Source organism: Lynx rufus, unplaced genomic scaffold (genome assembly GCF_022079265.1).
Source record: "Lynx rufus isolate CCGP_SWC_20201006 ecotype Redwood Valley unplaced genomic scaffold, mLynRuf1.p SCAF_9, whole genome shotgun sequence".
In the NCBI taxonomy this organism is placed as follows: domain Eukaryota; kingdom Metazoa; phylum Chordata; class Mammalia; order Carnivora; family Felidae; genus Lynx; species Lynx rufus.
In genome coordinates this window covers 96,666,929-96,686,911 of record NW_025814897.1, presented here as the reverse complement: position 1 = coordinate 96,686,911, position 19,983 = coordinate 96,666,929, and the positions used below count along the sequence as shown (strand labels likewise).

At 47.1% G+C, this 19,983-nt stretch overlaps 1 protein-coding gene across 1 annotated transcript; it reads right to left on the bottom strand.

The window, feature by feature from the left end:
• Window positions 1–256: 256 nt before the first annotated feature.
• ACCSL (1-aminocyclopropane-1-carboxylate synthase homolog (inactive) like) lies at window positions 257–18,906 on the bottom strand. Its single transcript, XM_047070010.1, has 15 exons — window positions 18,885–18,906; window positions 10,413–10,969; window positions 9,131–9,190; window positions 8,628–8,698; window positions 7,925–7,994; window positions 7,614–7,680; window positions 6,468–6,565; window positions 6,139–6,216; window positions 5,689–5,789; window positions 4,510–4,599; window positions 3,296–3,341; window positions 3,061–3,202; window positions 1,601–1,743; window positions 1,362–1,515; window positions 257–339 (listed from the first exon to the last, which is right to left on the bottom strand). Exons 1-15 carry the CDS (start codon window positions 18,904–18,906, stop codon window positions 257–259), a joined length of 1,782 nt encoding a protein of 593 aa, XP_046925966.1.
• Window positions 18,907–19,983: the final 1,077 nt, after the last annotated feature.

Genomic DNA, 19,983 nt, shown 5'->3' with positions numbered 1-19,983 from the left:
GACCCCGAAAGCTCCCACCCCAAACTCTATAAAAGCATTCCACATAGGCACACAATGGCTAGCAAAGACTAAAAAGGTGCAACGCTTCCAAAACGACAGATGCTCAGCTTGAGAAAATTGATGATTGGGTCAGATGAGCCCATTCCTGGAAGAGCCCCTTGTTGGCTCTGTCACAGCCTCAGGCCAAAACCCTCAGCCTTCTGGACCAGACGCTGATGTCAGGGATGCCCTGAGCATGTGACTGGCGGCAGCCCACTTACTCTCTCTGTGCATTCTCCAGTTGCTTCATGATCAGATCCTGCTTCTGCTCCGAGAGCACCTGATAGAACCGGTGCATGGCTAGAGAGTCCAAATGGGGACAGAGAAATGAAGACTTAATGGGCTTGTGGGTGGGTTCCAGACATCCCTAGATCATGGCAGACCACCACAGAGCCCCTCGTTCAGGGATGCTGAAGTTCAATCCTCCCTTCTTTGGGACAGATTTCCCAGTCTACCTGCCGCCTCCCCAGGGTCTCTTGCTAAGCTTCGTTATCACAGTATCCACCTGCCAGACACCTTCATATCTCCGATCCTGTAACCTGGCTTATAGCTTTGTCCTCATCAGGGTTTCTATCTGCCTCTAGTGTCCTTTGGCTCAGTCCATGCTCTAAAAGATGTTTCTGTAACATAAACGTTCTCTCGTTAACACTCCTATTCCCAGCAGGTAGAAGAGTGTCTGGTATGCGGAGAGATGCAATAAAAAAGTTGGTGAAATAAAGGTCATGTTCTCTATAACCTTCAGAGGAGAATCTGAAACACCACAGTATAATGTACAGGGACCTCCATGGTCCTCCGTCTGTCTCACCTACCAAACCACGGCTGCACAAGGGCAGTGTACCGCTTCTGATTAGCTGATAGTCCCAATGCCCTGCTCAATGCATGCACAGAACAGATACCCAAAGGGCGCAGTGTCCTTCAAGTGCCTATCTGTTCCTGTTTGCAAAGGAGCTTGGGAAATAGGAGATAGGAAAGTGGGGTGCACCTGGGTGTCTCAGATGGTTAAGCATCCAACTCTTGGTTTCGGCTCAGGTCATGATCTCAAGGTTTCATGAGTTCGAGCCCCAAGTCAGGCTCTGCTGTGCTGACAGTGCAGAGCCTGCTTGGGATTCTCGCTCTTTCCCTCTCTGCCTCTCCCCCACTCGCGCTGTCTCTCTCAAAATAGACTTAAAAAAAAAAAAACGGAAAATGGAACAGATGGTATAGGAGGGCTAGCGCTATCGGCTGCTAAAGGCCAAAAACAGGAAGATTCAGGAACCGGGCGACAGAGGAGTTGGTGAGGCATCTTTGAAGGATGCCAGGATTTGGAGGTCAGGACCATTCACCTTGTTTTAGCAGGAGGGGCTTATCCGCAAAGGTGATACGGAACCAGCCGGGCTCCTTGCACATGTAGGTCCTGCCACGGGACAATATCAGCTTGTTGTCCAGGAAGCGGCGATGCAGGAGCAGCTCTTCCTCAAAGGTGCACGGATCCAGGTACTAGGGCAGGCAGAAGGACGGAGCTGAGCCCAGGACCCATCCGGTAGGTCTGCCCAACGGCACTGGGCCTCATCCCAGAGCTCACCATTTTCAAGTTCATCCAGATGTAGAGGCCAGAGCCACGGTTGAGAAAAGGGATCCCTAATGCCTCCAACTTCTTGGTCATGTATCCGTGAGCTATCTGCAGCCGGGAGCGGTAGGTGGGCAGGTATACTTTGTCAATCCACTCTGGATGGGTGGGGAAAGACCGCTGTCACAGGGCTTGTGGCAGAGATCTGCCAGAGGGATCCTTACCCAAGGCTCCCTACCTGGGCTTTGTGCCAGCTGTTCCTATTCAAGACTGACTCTGTATTATATTTGATGACCTTTATCCCCAACACACCCACCACTTACCTAGAGCCGGGGTAGAGATATCAGGCTTCTCAATAGTCTGGTAGGGATGTTCTATTTGGATTTACACCCCTGATACAAAGAGTCAGGGTACCCCCTAAGTGAGGTTGATGTTGCTATTGTCAACTGGGCAAGTAGCAGATAATCAGAGCCCTCCTTACCTCCTGCCTCAGAGCCTCACGCAGCAGACTTTGAGAAACCTAGATATGCTTGGGGAGCTTTCAAAAGTCCTGATGCCCAGGTTATAGCCCTAGATCATCTAAATCAGAATCTTGGGGGAGAACACCCATATATCAGCATTTAAGCTCCCCAGACAGTTCCCATGTGTCGAAGGCTGAGAACTAGTGTTCGAGGGGCTAGGCACCTGGTTTCTGCCAAATATCAAAAGGGCCTGGCACCATCCACCAGAGACATCTGCTTGGATTTCTCCTATCTGCCCCTTTCCCCCTGCCAAAGCTTAAAGACAGTGTCTCTAAACCAGATTATTGAATGACATTCATTTGTAACATTCTATACCAGCTTTTAATTTAAATCCTCCAGCCTGGCATCTGCTCTGTTATAGGGAATTAAAGAGACAGGGCCTTATCTAAGTTTGGGCCATGGCATTAGACAGAGGGGGGGGGGGGGTCTTTCCTCTGAAGCCAGTATTCACTTGTGATCCACGGAGGAAGTCGAATCCAGGTGCCATAGATCTAGCCACACCAACTTGCCCAAATGGCAGCCCTCCTTTGGCCACCTTAGATGATGAAGCCAAGTCATATTCAAGGAGTCATGGCATTTCTTTGTAAGCTTTGGCTAAAGCAAGCAGGGCACTGGGGAGGGAAAACTGACCTCCACATAAAGGCGAATTTTGGGCTTTCAAGCCTTAGAGTACAATTTGACTATCCCTGTCCAGGCAGAGCATGAGCCCCCAGACAGTTAGACACAAGGCCCATCTACGTTTCAGACCAGCAGCTCCGTCTTCCATCTCTGCCCTACTACACTATCAGAGCCACATCCTGCCCTTCTTCAAAACTTCCTGTCCTGCCACCACTGAGCCCAAGACAGCCCAAAACACTCAGTGTTTTAGACATACATCGGAGGCCCAAGCAGACCCAGGAATCCCCATGGCCATGGAGTCTAGCCAAGATCCCAGCCCGGGATGGGACTCAGTACCTCTGTCCTGGAGCAGCCGGCACAACTTATGCTGGGCAATGCCAGAAATGCCATGGAGGTAGCCAAAAGAGCTCACAGCAGAGGCCACCTCCCTGTTGTGGGTGTAGAGAACACCAAAGCGGAAGCCAGAGATGCCGAAATCCTAGAGGAAAAGAAGTAGGGGAAGGAATACCTGGTCTGCCCACCTCCTGGCTCCCTTTCCTTTCCTACCCAAAGACAGGAAGCTGGGGCTCACCTTACTGGTGCCCCAGATCACATGGGTCCTGTTGGGGTCAGGCAAACTGGAGAGGAGACAGTACAATCATGGTTATGAAGAAGTAGGTAAAGAATGAACACTTGGGGTCAATGCGGGTAAGAAGGGGAAAATGGACTTGAGGTCCTTCCTACACAAAAAGACCTACAGGGCCCAAAGTTCAAGAAACAGTTGCCCCAGTTAAGCCAGGAAATCAACAACAGGTATCACTGGCGAACTAGACGGGACAGCTCCCAAGCGCCCACTGAACGAAGTCCAGGACCCTCAGCCTGGCTGGTGGCCTTCCTGTAGCTGGTCCAAAGCCACCTTTTTAGCAGTTAGCTCTTCACACATATGGGCCACCCATTGTTTCTAAAATGTGCTCACCTATTTCTTATTGTCCCATTTTTGGTGAAGCTGCTCCTTCTGCTGGGCATGCCCTCGCCTTGCTTTGGCTGCTGGGATCCTATCTTAGGGCCATATACTATCCTTAAGAAAGTTTTGCCTTAGGGGCGCCTGGCTGGCTCAGTCAGTTAAGCATCCAACTCTTGATTTCAGCTCAAGTCATGGTCTCATGGTTCATGAGATCAAGCCCTGCATTTGGCTCTGTGCTATCAGCACCAAGCCGGCTTGGGATTCTCTCTCTCTCCCTCTCTCTCTGCCCCTCCCCTGCTCGTGCTCACTCAATCTCTCTCAAAATAAAAATTTTTTAAAAAGTTTCCCCCATTTCTATTCTCTCCCTGTGTACTGCTTATCAAGAACTTCCTCCCTGACCTTCTGTAGGGCTTTATGTTGACAGTAACCTTTCTACCATGCTGTCAAGTTATCTCATGTACAAAATGGCATTTAAAAAAGACACCTGGGGGGCACCTGAGGGGCTCAGTCGATTAAGCATCCAACTCTGGATTTCAGGTCTGGTTATGATCTCACAGTTCATGAGTTCAAGCTCCACATCAGGCTCTGTGCTGACAGCGTGGAGCCTGCTTGGGATTCTTGCTCTCCCTCTCTCTTCCCCTCCCCCACTCACATCCTCTCTCTCAAAATAAACAAACTTAAAGACACTTGAGAGGAAAGATGATGCTTTGCTCATTTTCACACTCCCAGTGGCACTTAGCCCTTTTCCTAGCACATAGCTGGTAAAGTTTATGGCACATGAACTCACCCTGCAAAAGCAGGAACCTCCTGGCTCTCATTCCCAACAGCTGAGGCCAACTCACCTTTCCATGCTCAAAACACTGTGGAATGTGATGAATTCATCAAACACAGACAGCATGTAAATCTCATCTATAATTACATGAAGGTGGTACCTGCAGGTTGGGTAAAAGAAGGAGAATGTCTAGGCGCTCTCCAATCTCAACTCATTTTCTTTTATGGTCTTCTCTGGACACAGATCAGCTACTCCTACTGCTCCAGCAGCCCATCCAACCCTTCCAAGCGGCATGGCAAGGTAGAAGGGGGGTGGCCACCAGAAGGGGTCTTTAGACCTAGCTCGGGGGTAGGAAAGAAGAGGACCCAAAGACACTCAGGAGAACATCTAACCCTTCAACTGTAAAGCAGAGACCAACGAGGAGGGCTGGGTGTCCCAAAGAGTTTTATATCTGGTGTAGTCAGGGAGCTCCCACCCAGGGTCCGAACTGAGTAGGGGCATTCAGTGGGCTCAGTGCTAATGCACATCATCTTGTTTATTTTCCCAACAACCCTCTGAAGCAGTGGTGGTATCTCCATCTCACAGATGAAGAAACAGTTTCTGAGACATAGTTCATATCCTCAATCAGCAGACGCTAGAGCTGGGATTTGAACCTAGTTCTGTCAAATTCCAGCCCACGGACTTCCAGTGTTCATCCTCTTGTCCTCCTGTTCTGCCATGAATTGGTCTGGATTAGAGTTATGAAATTTGAATAAGTGTTTCTTCTGGAAAATGGGAGATTAGGTACCCTAAACAATAGGGCTATTTCAGAACTCCAGAGATGGTGGATGTCAACATGTTTGTAGGAATGGGACATGAGGGTTCTCTGGAGACACATCTTCACCCCACAAGGTCTGAAAGTCTGTCTTTCTCAGCACCTCAGGCCAAGTAGTTTGGGAAATGGATGCTGGGAGAGAGTGGTTACACAACAAGAATTGGAAAAGCAACAAAACCAGATCATAATTGTTATGTAGGTGTCTGTACCTGGGCAAGAAAAAAAAAGAAAAAAGGCAAAATGGCCCAAAAATGTAGGGTTGAAGCATGTGGGCGCCTTTTCCTTCAATTTCAGTGTGAGTTCTACATAGCTTTGCAAAGTGTACTGTGCAGTAAAAATATTGGAGTAAGTTTTGTCTGGTTCTGACTTCTTGACCGTGAGTGATCAGAACATTGTTAAGGGACTTTGTGTAGTCTTGAGGGGTGTAACTCTTACCTCTTGGCAAACTCCAGGTATTTTTGTAGTGAGTCTCGAGAGTAGACATCTCCCAAAGGATTCTGAGGGTTGGTTAGAATGAGGCCTCTGACCTTTTTCCCCTAAAAAAAAATATAAAAAACCATAACTGAGTGAACACAAGTCCTACACATCTACCTGAAGTTCAGCTAAAGGTCACATCAGCTAAAGGTCACCCCATTATGGACACCCAACCAAGGCCTCATTGGGATCTCAGCTCCTTTAGGTGGGATCTTGAACATGCAGCCCCAGAAGGAGCTCTGGGGGCTGCCATAGACAAGGCTCAGGGCTCCCAGGGGGACATGGCACCTGGGACACTGCTTCTTCCGAAGGAGCCCATACCACCATGGTGAGAAGGTTGTACTGGGTCTCAGTCCTCAACCCTTCTCAGGGACAGCAATGCCCACCCTGAAGACAGAGGTCCCTCCTTACTGTAATCCTAGCCTCAAGTAGAGCTTGCTCCAGCTTGTCCACAGTGAGCTGGAAAGGATGGGGATTTGCATCTGTGACCTGGAAGACAAACGCTGTCTGAGAACTGCCTACCAGAAAGCTTCTAAGCCTTAGTTCCTCATCCCACAGACACTGAACAATGCTTCATGCCCAGGGCTGCAGCCCCACTTGCCTTCTTTGCTCTAATTTCTCCATCTCCCCCCACTGTCACTTATATAGGAGGAAAGAGAGTTCCCCTACACCTTCCAAATGCCCTAGAGACCTTCCATTGCCTAGGTGGGCTAAGCAGGGGGAAGGGTCCCCATTCTGACCTCACTGTCCAGGTGGACAAGAATCAGCTCAACTTTCGAATACAGGCAGGCACTAAAGGCGAAGCCACCATAAAAGGGGGCAGGAATCAGAAAGGCCTCTGGAAGCACAGGGAGACAAAGTCGTCAGTCCATGGTCTCCCCGTCAGAACACGTCAGGCCCCCCAGACCAGCAGCAACACTATAGACAGAGAAGGTTAGTTTGGCAATCCATCCTGCTTGGGGCTTAATGCTTTTGGGCTCAGGCTCTATAAAAGTTGCATTCTTATAAATGTTATTTGGGGAACACTAGAGAAGTTTCTTCTTTGGGGGTATGCTAGAGAAGGAGAAGGGGAAGAATATTGCTATGAATGGCTCAGAATCCAGGTTACAAACCAAAATAGGCTTGCTAACAGGTGAAATGCTAGTCATCCACTGAGTCTTACCAGCTCCAGTAGGAACACAAGAGGCTGAGGTCTGTGCCCAGAGAGGGCGCTCATCTCTCTGCATGGCTCAGGTTACCTAGACTTGGTGAACCCATGGGTTCTTTTCTTCCCGTTCCTTTTGCCTCACTGATGAGCAAACCAAGGACTCACTCCTTTGAATGAAACCGCCATCTTGGTAACTTCCTTCTACACAGCCAGAGCTCATCAAGATCTGAGACTCTTGTTTGGGTGTTGTTTGGAGGGAGACCAAGAACAGATCCCTCAGCCTTGTTTGATCTAGAACTAATTAGTTTTTTGTTTGTTTGTTCAGGTGGGGGGGAGGGGTTTTGTGTGTGTGTGTGTGTGTGTGTGTGTGTGTGTGTGTGTATTTTGTTTGTTTGTTTGTTTGGTGGACGAGGATAGGAAATCTATATTGTGAGCCAGTTTACCAGGGCTCTCTGTATTGGAGTTGAGTCCAGAAGCCCAGCTAAGAATATACTGAATTGGCTCCCATTGTCACATTTCTAAAGCATAACTCACTGAGGACCATCACACGTTTTCTTTCCATATTAAATGGGGACCCAAATCTCTCGCTACTACAGAAATAGTAGGAAGATGTTCTGATCGATGTAGAAGTCCCAGTACTTTAGGGGAAAGGCCTTGGGTCAAGATATTCTTCTTCCCTAAGGTCCAGTGCCCATTGTGCTGCTATTTCCCAGAGGGAAAGCAAAGCCCATTAACTTACCCCCTGGATCACAAAGAACCATGGCCAGTGTGGAGAATACAGAGGAGCAGCCATTTAGAACAACTACCTGAAGATGGACAGAAGACAGAAATCAAAACCCATCCCCCATATAAGAAGGTCTAGCCCTTTTCTCTCCCTCCCCCTAGGACGGGTATCAGGAACCTCTTTATCTGGTTATCCACTGGCCTTATCCATTGGCCTTTCCTCTGTCCTGGCCCTGAGGGTCTCTACTCGTTCTAGAAAATACAAAAGAGTCCCCCAAGAATAAAGCCCTCTACCAAGGGGGCAGTGAGGGTGGGAAACTGACTCACATTTTCTGGATCAAGCTGGTCAGGTACCTTGCAGTAGTAGGTCAGGAACTGGGCCACCTCTTCTCGCAGGCTGTGGACAAACCCAGAGAGACTTTGTGGTGCCCAGGCCCAGGGGCCCTTCCTCATTCGGGATCTAGACTACAGTCTTTTCCAAAGAGCAAGGTATCCAACCTCATGTTATAGGTTACTGACTGAGGCGATCAACTCCCCAGGCGACACAGACAAGAAGTATGAGAGTTGAGACAAGAAATCAAGCCTTTTGAATTATAGGGCAGTGTTATTTCTTTTTTTTATTTTTAAAAAAAATTTTTTTTTCAACGTTTTTATTTATTTTTGGGACAGAGAGAGACAGAGCATGAATGGGCGAGGGGCAGAGAGAGAGGGAGACACAGAATCGGAAACAGGCTCCAGGCTCTGAGCCATCAGCCCAGAGCCCGACGCGGGGCTCGAACTCCCGGACCGCGAGATCGTGACCTGGCTGAAGTCGGACGCTTAACCGACTGCGCCACCCAGGCACCCCAATAGGGCAGTGTTATTTCTATGACACCAGGCTCCTGATGAGGTTTCGCTCTAGATATTTTGTAGAAGTTGTTACCCAAAGAAATAGGGAGGTAGCCAACCAAAAATCTGGTGCTTTGGGTCCTTCCCTGGATGAGAGCAGGTGTCTAGGGGCCAAGAGACTTTAGATCTGGAAGTTACTTACAATGGTTGCCCTCTCCAATCAGGATATTGCAGCAAGTCATCCTCAATGTAGTTCATATCACTCTGACTCAACTGTGGACAAACAGAGCATGAGGACAGCCGGCCCAAGGAAGCCCAACAGGCCTCATCCCACGGCTCAGACACATCTGGGTGTTTGCCCTACAACACAGGGCCTGACAGAAGACGAACAGGGAAACATGCCCCTTAATGAATGGAAGCCCAATCTTGTCATAGACTATACAAATAGAGAATCACTGGGGAGTGTCTGATGGCCCTACAGGGCCAGAGGCTCCCTTGGCAGCCTACCCACCATATACCCGTCCACAGCACACCTCCAAACACAGTCAGTGAGTCAGAAGGTTAGATGTGCTATTCTAGAAGCTCTTTTCTCCCTTCTTTCCCCAAACTCCTAAGTCCAACTCCTGTATCTGCCACTTGCTAAGAAACATTCTAGTGAAACTAGGCCCGATGGCGGGTCCCAGCATAGCACAGGGCTTGGCTTACCCGTTCAGTCATCAGATCGAGGCAGAGCTTATTCTCACTGAGTCCAAGGTTAATGAAGCCCTGGAGATGGAAGGAATCTGAGATCAGTCCATTTGCCCTGCCCTATATGGGCCTCCTTAAACATTCTAGTAAATACTCATCCTAGGTTATTTCAAATGGAAATCTCACTGCCCCATGAGGCAGTTCAATCCATGTTTAACAACTTCAAGTGCTAGAAAACTTTCACAGACCCAAAAATCTTACAGCTTGCAAGTTTTCCCCTTCAGAGCCACATAGTACTTATATACCAGATACCAGTCGTTGAGTTCTTATCATGTGCCAGACCCTAGCACATGACTTAAAGAGAGTGAATCTCAGAAAGATTGAATAACCTACTAGCCACGTGACCACAGCGATGGGCAGAACCCACTGCCTGACCCAGTACCTGCCTCATACCCATCTCTGCTTCCATGAGAGGGCCCTTCAACTTATTGGAGGAGATATGGTCCCTCAGAGTCCAGTGGAAATACTGGGCTCAGTTGGTCCCCAGAGAAGCAGATGGCCATTGACCACACATCACTTAGCTAGAAACAGAAAAGAAGGTTTGACTAGCACTGTCCTCCATCCTTTGGCTGGAGAGCTGTAGTGAACCTCCCTTGCTGGAAGTCTCTCGTTGGCTCCCTAACACTTAGGATACCATCCCAACACCTCACAATGGCCTGCCCCCATCCACACCTCGTCACAGCACTCATTTCCCCCAGCCTTTCCCTTATCACTCCCAGCCCTTCCCACCACGAAGCTTTCACACATGTAGTTCCTCCTACCTAGAGGTCCCCCCTCCCACCACCTCCACCATATGGCTGGCTGATTCAGTCTTTAAGACACCTTAGACCACCCGAAGCAGGCAACCCCTTGTACACTTGGAATTATTATTCATGTTCCTTTCCCCAATGGCTGACTACATTCATCACTAGACTGAGTTCCATGAGGGCATGTCTGCTTACCACTTTGACCACAGTGACTCCTAGTGGGGAAGAGCATGGACTCAGGGAAAGCAGGCTGCGGGGGGGGGGGGGGTGGCGGGAGTCTGGGGGAACTGGAAGGCAGGGGACTCAGACACAGCTCTTAATTTTATTAGGCATGTCACCTTGTTTCTGTGCCCATTCCCTTATCTATAAGACGACAATAGCGTCTACTTTACGGAGCTAAGAAGAGTAAGAGAGCCCAGTACTTGGCACAGGACTCAGTCAACCCTAGTGATTGGGGCCCTTGAATAGGTGTCTCCCCCTGCCCTCATCCTCACCATGGTGTTCTTGTCCTCGTGGTATTTGTCTCTTTGGTAGATCTTGTAGTCCTGGAAGCTGGAGTGGTATAAGGCAGAGATGTCAATCCCACGGCTGGACAGGTGCTGACTGACAAATGTAGCTTCAAGATCACTCAGTTGGTGAACTGGCCAGTCAGGCTGCCTGGAGGACTGGGCCCACTGCCCACCTCTGACATCGCGCCTAACGTCCAGGGAAGGGCAAGACGGTTGGAGCCCTAGGCCACCCACGGCCCCAGACTGTAGGAGGTTGACCAACTGGTACATTAAGCGGCCCAGGAGGGCTTCCTGCTCACTGGCGGCCTGACTGTGCCTCTCCTCCTCCAGCACCAGGTCCTGCTGCAGGTGCCTGGTCGTTAGGTGCATGAGGTTCTTCTCTATGGTCTGCTTCAAGTGCAGCATCATCTCCATCAGGTGGGTGTGGATTCTCTGGTTTCTGAGGCCCTGACCCCTCATCCGGGCAGAGGGCATACGGAACATGCCTAATCGATCACTCATGCTCTGGGTCTTTGTCTTGGCCTCAGCAGGCTGGCTGGAACCTGCAGAGAAAGCGAGAGACCACGCAGTGCATTAAAGGAAACCCTCCTTGACCCTGAGGAGATCCAGGCCCGATCTCAGGCTCCTCACTGCCTCCTCCTACTTCCATGACTTGGGTATAGGTACATGTTGGCTCAGGGAGAATTACCGACTCATTTGAGGGCAATGCCTAAGAGGCCCCAAGCCCAGACCCTGGAACACTGTAGTTAAATGGCATTAAAATGTGTTCTGAAGAAGAGCATTAGGGCCCACTTTGAGAAAAAGGGGAAAGTGAACAGGTATGCTTCTGGGGTCTCCTCCCTCTCCCTCCATCAGAGCAATTCCTGCTTTACAGTGTTCTAAGAAAAGGGGATTCTGTAGAAATAAAGAGACAGAGAGAGAAAAAGAAAGAAAGAGAGGGAAAGATGGGGGGGAGGAGGGAGGGAGAGGGAGAGGGGGAGAGGGAGAGAGGGAGAGAGAGAGAGAGAGAGAGATAAAGAATAAAAAGCCTGAGTAAATTATTCTGTTAGCATAGAGGTGAGTACTGCCCAAGGGCCAAATCCAACTACCTCTTTTTGTAAATAAAGTTTTACTGGAATACAGTCACATTTGTTTGTTGATATATCATCTATGGCTGTTTTCACACTATAATGGCAGAGCTGAATAGCTGTGACACAGACCATAGGATATGACTCACAAGGCATAAAATATTCATTATCTGGCCCTGTTTGGAAAAAGTTTGCCATCCCTTGTTCTAGAACATCAGCCCCTCTTTTTGTCTATTTTTCTTCAGTCCTTCTATCCTTCTTTGTGTCATTTCCTTATAAATACCTTCAACCTGCTCACTGTGAGAGCTGCCTCAGACTTCCATCACTAGTAACCAGGGGCTAGATACATGGTTCTTGAACTTCAAACTTCACCAGAATCACTTGGAGGACTTGCTAGCACAGAGATGGCGAGGCCTCACTGCCAGACTTTGATTCGGTAAATCTGGGGTGGGGCCTGAGAATTTTCAGTTCAAACAAGTTCCTGAGACTCTACTTTGAGAGCCTCTAACTATTCAGACCAACCTTTCATCTGAAGAGAAGTCAACATGATGGGAAAGACCTAAAAAAACACCTTTTTAAAAGCCTTGAAGAATCAACCAAACAAATCGGAGAGCAAGAAGCCACACAGTAAGAAAACCTGAGGCCAACAGCTGCCTCTAATTCTTTGTATGACAATCTTCATATTCCCAGACACAGAGACCTCTTTTCCTAAAAATTCTAGATTTACAGCCCTTCCACTAGATGCCATATTCTGAGTTCTTATTCTAAGTTCCATCCCCGCCATATGCAAAGCCTCGTTACCTCCTTCACAGGTTTGTTGCACCAGCGCTTCAAAGTACTGGACACTCTGCCCAACTTCTCCAAAACATGTTCAGTCTGCCTGGGATATGCCCATAGCAATCTATACTTCCCCCTCATGACACTTAATACTGTTACATGTTCAGTATCTCCCCAGGTCAGCCTTCATCATTCTATCGTTAGCACAGTGCCTGGCACATAGGTAGCTAGGAGGAGAGGCACAACCACAGGATGTTGCCAAGTCAATGAAGAGAAGAGCAAAGCCATGAGGACTTTGCTATAGAAGATGGAGCGGTGACCAGATGCAGCCACAGGACGAAACAGTACTGAGTCTTGATTTAGGGTGCCAACTTCTCATCAGCAGTGATACAAAGAACTTCACGCGCCAGAATTAGGAACACGCATACTGTTTAGAAAGAGATTGAACAGATATAAATTCTCATGTCTAGACTAACCCTTTGTTCCACAAGCAAAATACTTTGTTCTGGCTCAGACTGCCTCCCCTACAAGTTAAAGGGTCATTTCAATGGGGCTTTCAACCCTGCAGATAAGGAGCTCATACGGTCCTTCCAGATACAGACATCCCCCAACATAGAATGGTTCAGTTCTTGACTTTATGACTTGACGATGGTGCAAAAGTGACACGCATTCAGTAGAAACTGTACTTGGAATTTCGAATTTGAACCTTTTCCTGGGCCAGTGATGTGCTGTAGGATCCCGTCTCATGATGCTGGGCACTGGCAGCAAGATGCAGCTCCCAGTCAGCCCCACAATTACGAGGGTAAAAACCATTTACAACTATCCTGTACCCATACAACCCTTCTGCTTTTCACTTTCAGTATTCAACAAACTAAATGAGATACTCAACACTTTATTATAAAATGGACAGCGTTCGAGGATTTTGCCCAGCTGTAGGCCAGTGTGAGTGTTCTAAACATAATTAAGGTAGGCAAGACTAAACTATGATGCTCAGTAGTTCAGGTGTATTAAATGCATTTTCAACTTACAACGGGTTTATCAGGACAGAAGTCCATCATAAGTCAAGGAGAATCTATACTCGGATAGCATAGAGGGGTAGTTACGTGTCAACAGAGATTCCTGTGGTTTTGCCTTCCAAAAGGTGGTGCCTATCATCCCTGCTGGTTCTGAGGAGTTTGGTGGGAAGGGCCACACTGCTGGACAAGACTTCTCTTCAATGGGCAAGAAGTAGGGAGTTTCTGCTTTCTTCCAGGGCTAGTCTCTCACATATTGAAGGTCTTTGTCCTGTATCACCTTAATAACAAAACCAAAGATATCACAGCTCTGTAATATCCACTAGACCAGCACACGGTCCCAGACTTTAAGCAGTAATCCCAGTTCAGGCTGGATTAGGGGCTCTCTTGAACTTCTTGCCCTGGAAGTCCTTGATGTTACCAAAACTCCACGACTCTGTCCCATCCACCCAGCCCTCAGCCAGGGACTCCAGGTACAAAGAAAACAGTGATCAGGATCAGGAAGGGAAACTGGAGGCCAGTGTGGCCCAACAAGCTATTCGAGGAGAAAGGCTGCTCGAAGCAGTTAGGATGAGAACCTCTCCAGGCAGGCTTATGGAACAGCAAATAGTGCTAAGGCAAGTACCTAAAAGAAGTGTGTTTTCTTGGCAAAATGTATTTTTTTTCTTTTTTAAATGTTTATTTTTGAGACAGAGACAGAGTGTGAACAGGGAAGGGGCAGAGAGGCAGAGAGAGAGAGAGAGAGAGAGAGAGAGAGAGAGAGAGAGAGAATTCTCAGCAGGCTCTAGGCTCTGAGCTGTCAGCACAGAGCCCGACACCGGGCTCAAACCCACAAATCATGAGATCATGACCTGAACCAAAGTTGGGTGGTTAACCAACTGAGCCACCCAGGTGCCCCCAAATTCTTTTTAAGTTTATTTATTTATTTTGAGAGAGAGAGAGAGACAGCAAGTGGGGAAAGGGCAGCAAGAGAGGGAGAGGCAGAATCCCAAGCAGGCTCCACACTGTCACCATAGGGCCTGATGCAGAGGTCAAACTCATGAACTGCAGGATCATGACCAGAGCCAAAGTCTGACGCTTAGCCTGAGTCACCCAGGCACCCCAAAATGTATTTGAAATGAGTATGTGGTAAGGCCAGGAGGAAACCTGGCAGTTAGATTTCTGCCAAGACTTATATCTTCTATAAGAAAAGTCTATTGTGAAAAATGTTGGCCCACAAAGGCAATAATGCCCCTAAATTGTCTGGTATTGAGGTATACCAACCCTTTCCTCAAGTTGTCTTGTACATACCCTTGGTTTCAACATTCCCCAGCTTCCAACCATCTGCCTATTAGGTCACACTCAGGGGTCTTCTATAACAGCTAGAAGCCATGGCTCAGAACCAGCCCAACTGATACCAACAACCTTCTGAAAAGAGCCAAAGGGCTGACAAACAGTAGAAGCTGGGAATAGGGAATGAACATGGGAAATGAGCTAGAACCAGCTCATTTGTTTGCAATGCCAGCACCTGACTCCAAGCAGGACAATTTTTATGTCACTTTCCCTAGGACCCTACAAGCTCTCTAGCTCGGTCTTGCCCTCCGACCTTCCTTTCCTTTGCCATGTACCAGCTTCTCCTTGTGTCCCAGTCCTTGGGCCTCAGTCAGATACTTCCTCCTTGTTATGGGAAGTATGATAAGGATTGCGGAGCCTCCTTTATGTGCGTGAGAAGCAAGGTGTGGGGGAAATAGACCCCTAAACACAAGTTGCAAAATTGAAGTCTCAGGTAAAAGCAGCCTTGTAGAGCCTAGATTCTATTTTATAGTTCCTACTCACCAATTGTAGCATGTTGTGAGAATGATCTCCCCTGTCTGGGCATCAGTTTCTCATATGTAAGATAAGAAGATACCTCAATTCAAGGGGATAAAACTGAAGCTTCATGAAGATGAGTCACTTCTAGGCCACAGTAGAGCCAGGATTTAAACCTCAGACCTCCCACGTTAGCCCAGAACTCCTGAGAACAAGAGAAAGCTACAAGAAAACCAGCCCTTACATGGACAGCAGCTTGGCCTCATTTCACAATGTCCAGGAAGTCTCAATTGCTGAAGGCGGATTAACTTCACCCAACAATCTTGTCCTCCTGTATTGAGTCCAAGCCCCCGGGCAGAAGCTGACAAATACTCTGGAAGTGGTTACCTTAGACTTAGTTGCATTTTTCAGAGGATGACTTTTCAAATACAGTGTCCAGAACACAAAATACAGACACATGAATAAGCAGCATGAGGTAAGACCAGTACAGACAACAGAAAGACTAAAATGGACTCCAGCTACTAAGAGTAGACTATAAAATGATTGCTTTTCTTCTCAAGGAGATAGAAACTCAAGTCTGAAAACTGACAGAATAAATGGAAATTATTAACAGGACAAATTTGAAAGAAATCAATCAATTCTAGAGGTTAAAATCCACTGACCAAAAGTGAAAAGCCTCAATGGCAGAGTTTAACATCAAATTAGATACAGCTAAAGAAAAAATTAATGACCCAGAAGAAGAGGCTGAAGAAACTTTCTAAAACGTGACATGAAGACACAAAAGTAAAAGAAGATAGCAGAGGATCTAAAATGTACATATACATATTCATTTCAAGTCCCAAAGGAAGAGAAAAATAGAGCAGAAGCAATCTGAATAAGATGTTTTATCAGTGCCAAATAACCAGACACCGCAGCATGGATTCAGCAAGCCCAACAAATGCAAATTAAAATAAAGCAATCTACATATACATACATATATGTATATACGTATATATTTAGGAGATTATAGATCTACAAAAAGACAAACATCTCAAAAATCAGCCAAGAAAAAAAGTTACCCTCAGAGGAATAACAGACCAAAAGCGGACTTCAGCCAACAGCAGAAACCTGAAAACAATGAAAGGTTCTTTTGTTTTTTAGATTTTTTTTAACGTTTATTTATTTTTGAGAGAAATAGAGACAGAGTGTGAGCAGGGTAGAGGCAGAGAGAGAGAAAGACACACACAGGATCTGAAGCAGGCTCCAGGCTCGGAGCTGTCAGCACAGAGCCTGACGCAAGGCTCGAACTCACGAGCCATGAGGTCATGACCTGAGCTGAAGTCGGATGCTTAACCGACTGAGCCACCCAGGTACCCCTGAAATGTTATTTTCAACATATAGAGAGAAAATAACTCCCAACCTAGAATCCTGTAGCCATCAAAGGATCAATATTTCAATAGGTGTTACCAATTCCTCCCTGCTAGAGGGACTAGATTTGTGCAGAGGATACTACTAATCTGAGCAAGTAAGTTTGCCTTTAAAAGCTAAGGCCAACTGAGCGAAAGAAACCAGACACAGTACACATTGTACAGTTCTACTTATGGAACAAGCAAAAGTAACCCATAGTGATAAAAATCAGAACAGAGGTTGCCTGGGGAGGAGGTTGGGAAAATGACAGCAACGTGGCACAGGCAACATTCTGGGGAGATGACGTGATCTATAACTTGAGGTTGTGGTTACATGGCTATACCATTTGTCATAGTTCAAATTGTACACTTAGGAATTTTAATATATTTAGGAAGCAGGTTTTTCAAATGCAGCTGTAGCTAATTTAAAATTCTGTTAGGATATAAATAGCCAAGTAAGTTTGCTTCCAGTGCTAGCCCATTAAGTGGAAAGACCCATATGGGGGCAGGTGCCAAGGACACAGGAGCACATTTACATAATTATTTATAGTAGGAAAGAAATGAAGAGCCAATTCTCAGAAAAAAAAAAAAAAGCACATATAGAGAATGTTTAAGTCTGGATGAAATTACTAATTTAGCTTAAAAATATAGTTTATTAATCCTAATCTCAGGTGAGAAATAATGTCAAAAGAAATCAATTTACATAAAAGTTATCAAAGGACTAATTCCCTAAAAAAGTAACTGGTCCAGACAGTCTCACCAGGAACTCTACCATATATTTAAAGAAGTATATTATTCCAGTTCTATTTAAACTGTCCAGAGAAGAGGAAACTCACCCACATTTTACAACTAAACAATAACAGATCTGATGAAGTTTATAGGAAGAACTATGGACAAGTCTTACCTATCATCAAATTATCAATACTTAGGGGCGCCTGGGTGGCGCAGTCGGTTAAGCGTCCGACTTCAGCCAGGTCACGATCTCGCGGTCCGTGAGTTCGAGCCCCGCGTCGGGCTCTGGGCTGATGGCTCAGAGCCTGGAGCCTGTTTCCGATTCTGTGTCTCCCTCTCTCTCTGCCCCTCCCCCATTCATGCTGTGTCTCTCTCTGTCCCCAAAATAAATAAACATTAAAAAAAAAATTATCAATACTTAAATGCTGAATAGCACTTTGCACACAGACTCCAAACGCATCGTAACATAACCTTATGACCAAATGGGATCATACAGAATGGAAGGATGGTTCAACCCCATGATTTGAATGAACTTCTCCTTAACAGATCCTAGGGGAATAAAAATCATTTGATCTATAGACACTAAAAAGACATCTGACAAAATTAGACACCCATTCTTGACTTAGACAATAGGATGAATGGATACCTCTTTAACATTAGACATCTCTCAGCCAAAAAGCCAGACTCTTACTCATTTGGGAAATTCTGAAAGGTTTGAACTCCTGAACAAAAGGAAAGGCCACCCATTGTCACTGTCAAATAGCTGACATTGTACCAGAGGTCTTGGCCGAGATTAGGCAAGGAAAGAAATTAGAGTTAGAACAAGGCAATCTGGAGTTCTGCTATCTACAGATTACTAGTGTCTGCCTGGAAGACACTAGAGAATTCGCAGATGATCTACAAGAGACTTTAGTGTAGTGACAGAATAGAGGCCCGACTCATGTTTCTGTAGATACAGTTTTATCGGAACACAGCCTCACCTGTGTTGCACACATATGCCAACCAGACTTTGGTAATAAACACTAGACCAGCATTTTCAACCCGGGTCACTTACCTAATGAGTGAGCCTAGAGGCTGCCCAGCAGCCCCAGCCACACGCAGCATTTAATCCTAACCTCTAGGTGGTAAGAATTATTCCCAGCTTTCAGATGGAGCAACTAATGACATAATTTATTACAGTCCATTGAATTCAACAAGGCCCCCCAATATATCCAGGATGAGCATGAGTGATGTAAACTTCTGGAGGGGGGGAGGACACAAAACTCTCCCAAATCACAATATTATCAGTGACAGCTAACACTGATTGAGCACTGTCGGAGCCAAGCTCTGGCCTGGGTGATTTAATTCTCAAAAGGACTCTGTTAGCAGAGCACTGCCATTAGCGTCACTTTACAGATGAAAAACCAGAGGCCCAAAAGAAGGAGGTGACTCACACAAGTAGGATGGGAAAGGGGAGCTTTAACCCCAAGTCTGCTAACCCCAGGCCTCATCCTCCCTCAAGGCCTCTTCCTGGAAGGGTGCACATACCTTCAAAACTTGGTACTCACTTTTGGGAATCCAAAACCTAAGTCAGATGGTGGGTCCTACCCCACTGGGGGTCCAGGAGCCCCAGCTGAAGCCACAGCAATGTCTCATCCAAAGCCCGTCTCACACTCCATATCCCACGGCTCCCCCTCCTTACCATTCCACATTTACCTTTATCTCTGTTTCCACTCATCTCTTCTCCGGCCTAAAATCCTTACTATGCCTGGTGAAACTGTCCTTGAAGGTCAGGGCTCAGAGACCTCTCCACCACCCTCCTCCTGTCACTAAGCTTGCTTTGTGCCCGCATGCTCTGCTTTTAAGTACAAAGTAGTGTCAAGGGCAATAATAAGATCCACCCTTTCCCTTCCACAGGGATCTCCCCAGGAGCTCCCCATTACCTAAAATGGCCTTTCTTCGCATCTTTACAGGAAAGGCTCAGCAATATCCACACATGGAAGAACCACACATTGAGCCACAGTTCTCAAACTTTGGAGGCATTGGCACCACCTGGAGAGGTAATAAAGAACCAGGGGCTCTTGGAAGTAGGCTAGGGCCGGGGCCGTGTGGTAGCTCAAGATGGCCAGGTGATTCAAATACTACCAGCATTTGGTAGCGAGCAAATCTCAATTAAAGCACAAATGAGCTACTAATTTTCCCCATTTCTGGAGAGGCCATGATTGAGAACAGGCTGAAGTGGGTTAACCTAGGGCAGGAAGGACAACTCGACAAGGCAGCACCGGAGTGGCTGGCTGCCAGAAAGCCCGGTCCCAATCTCCCCAGCCTTACCTGTCAGCATATCCTTGCGGGTCTTTCCGGTCTTCAGTTACTCCTTGTCAAAGGGGCAGATCAAGAAACCTTCCTCACAGAGGGTGATGTGGAGGCTGAGTCAGAGGATATATGCCAAAATGAGAGAACTGCTGCATAACTCTATGTGGGCTTACCAGTTTCACGCTTGACCGTTCCTGTTCTGCTTTCCCTGAGGGCCAACAAACAGAAGCAAGGCCAAAGGCAGGCTGTAGTCTGAAAATACCCTGCCTTGCGACTCTCCTCCAACTTTAGTGGGTGTTGGTTTAATGTGCAGATGCCTGGGCTCCACGAAGGGATTCCAGTCAGTAGGTCTACACTTGGGCCTGGTAGTCTGCATTCTAAAACAAACATGGCAGGTGATTATGGACTACTCTTGGAGACACATTGCCCAGGCAGACTCCGCAGTGAGAGGAAGCATGAGCTGTGGGCTGGCACTTTACTGCAGAGGGTTAAGACCTCACAT

Bases quoted from the DNA above. Each gene is read 5' to 3' on its own strand.
- ACCSL (XM_047070010.1), bottom strand. From the start codon at position 18,906: ATGAGTGGAAACAGAGATAAAG. The intron at 7,681-7,924 runs GTGAGTCAGTTT...GTCCATCTTCAG, and splicing joins ACCAGCTTGATCCAGAAAAT to GTAGTTGTTCTAAATGGCTG. The intron at 6,217-6,467 runs GTCAGAATGGGG...TTTGTCTTCCAG, and splicing joins TTGTCCACCTGGACAGTGAG to GTCACAGATGCAAATCCCCA.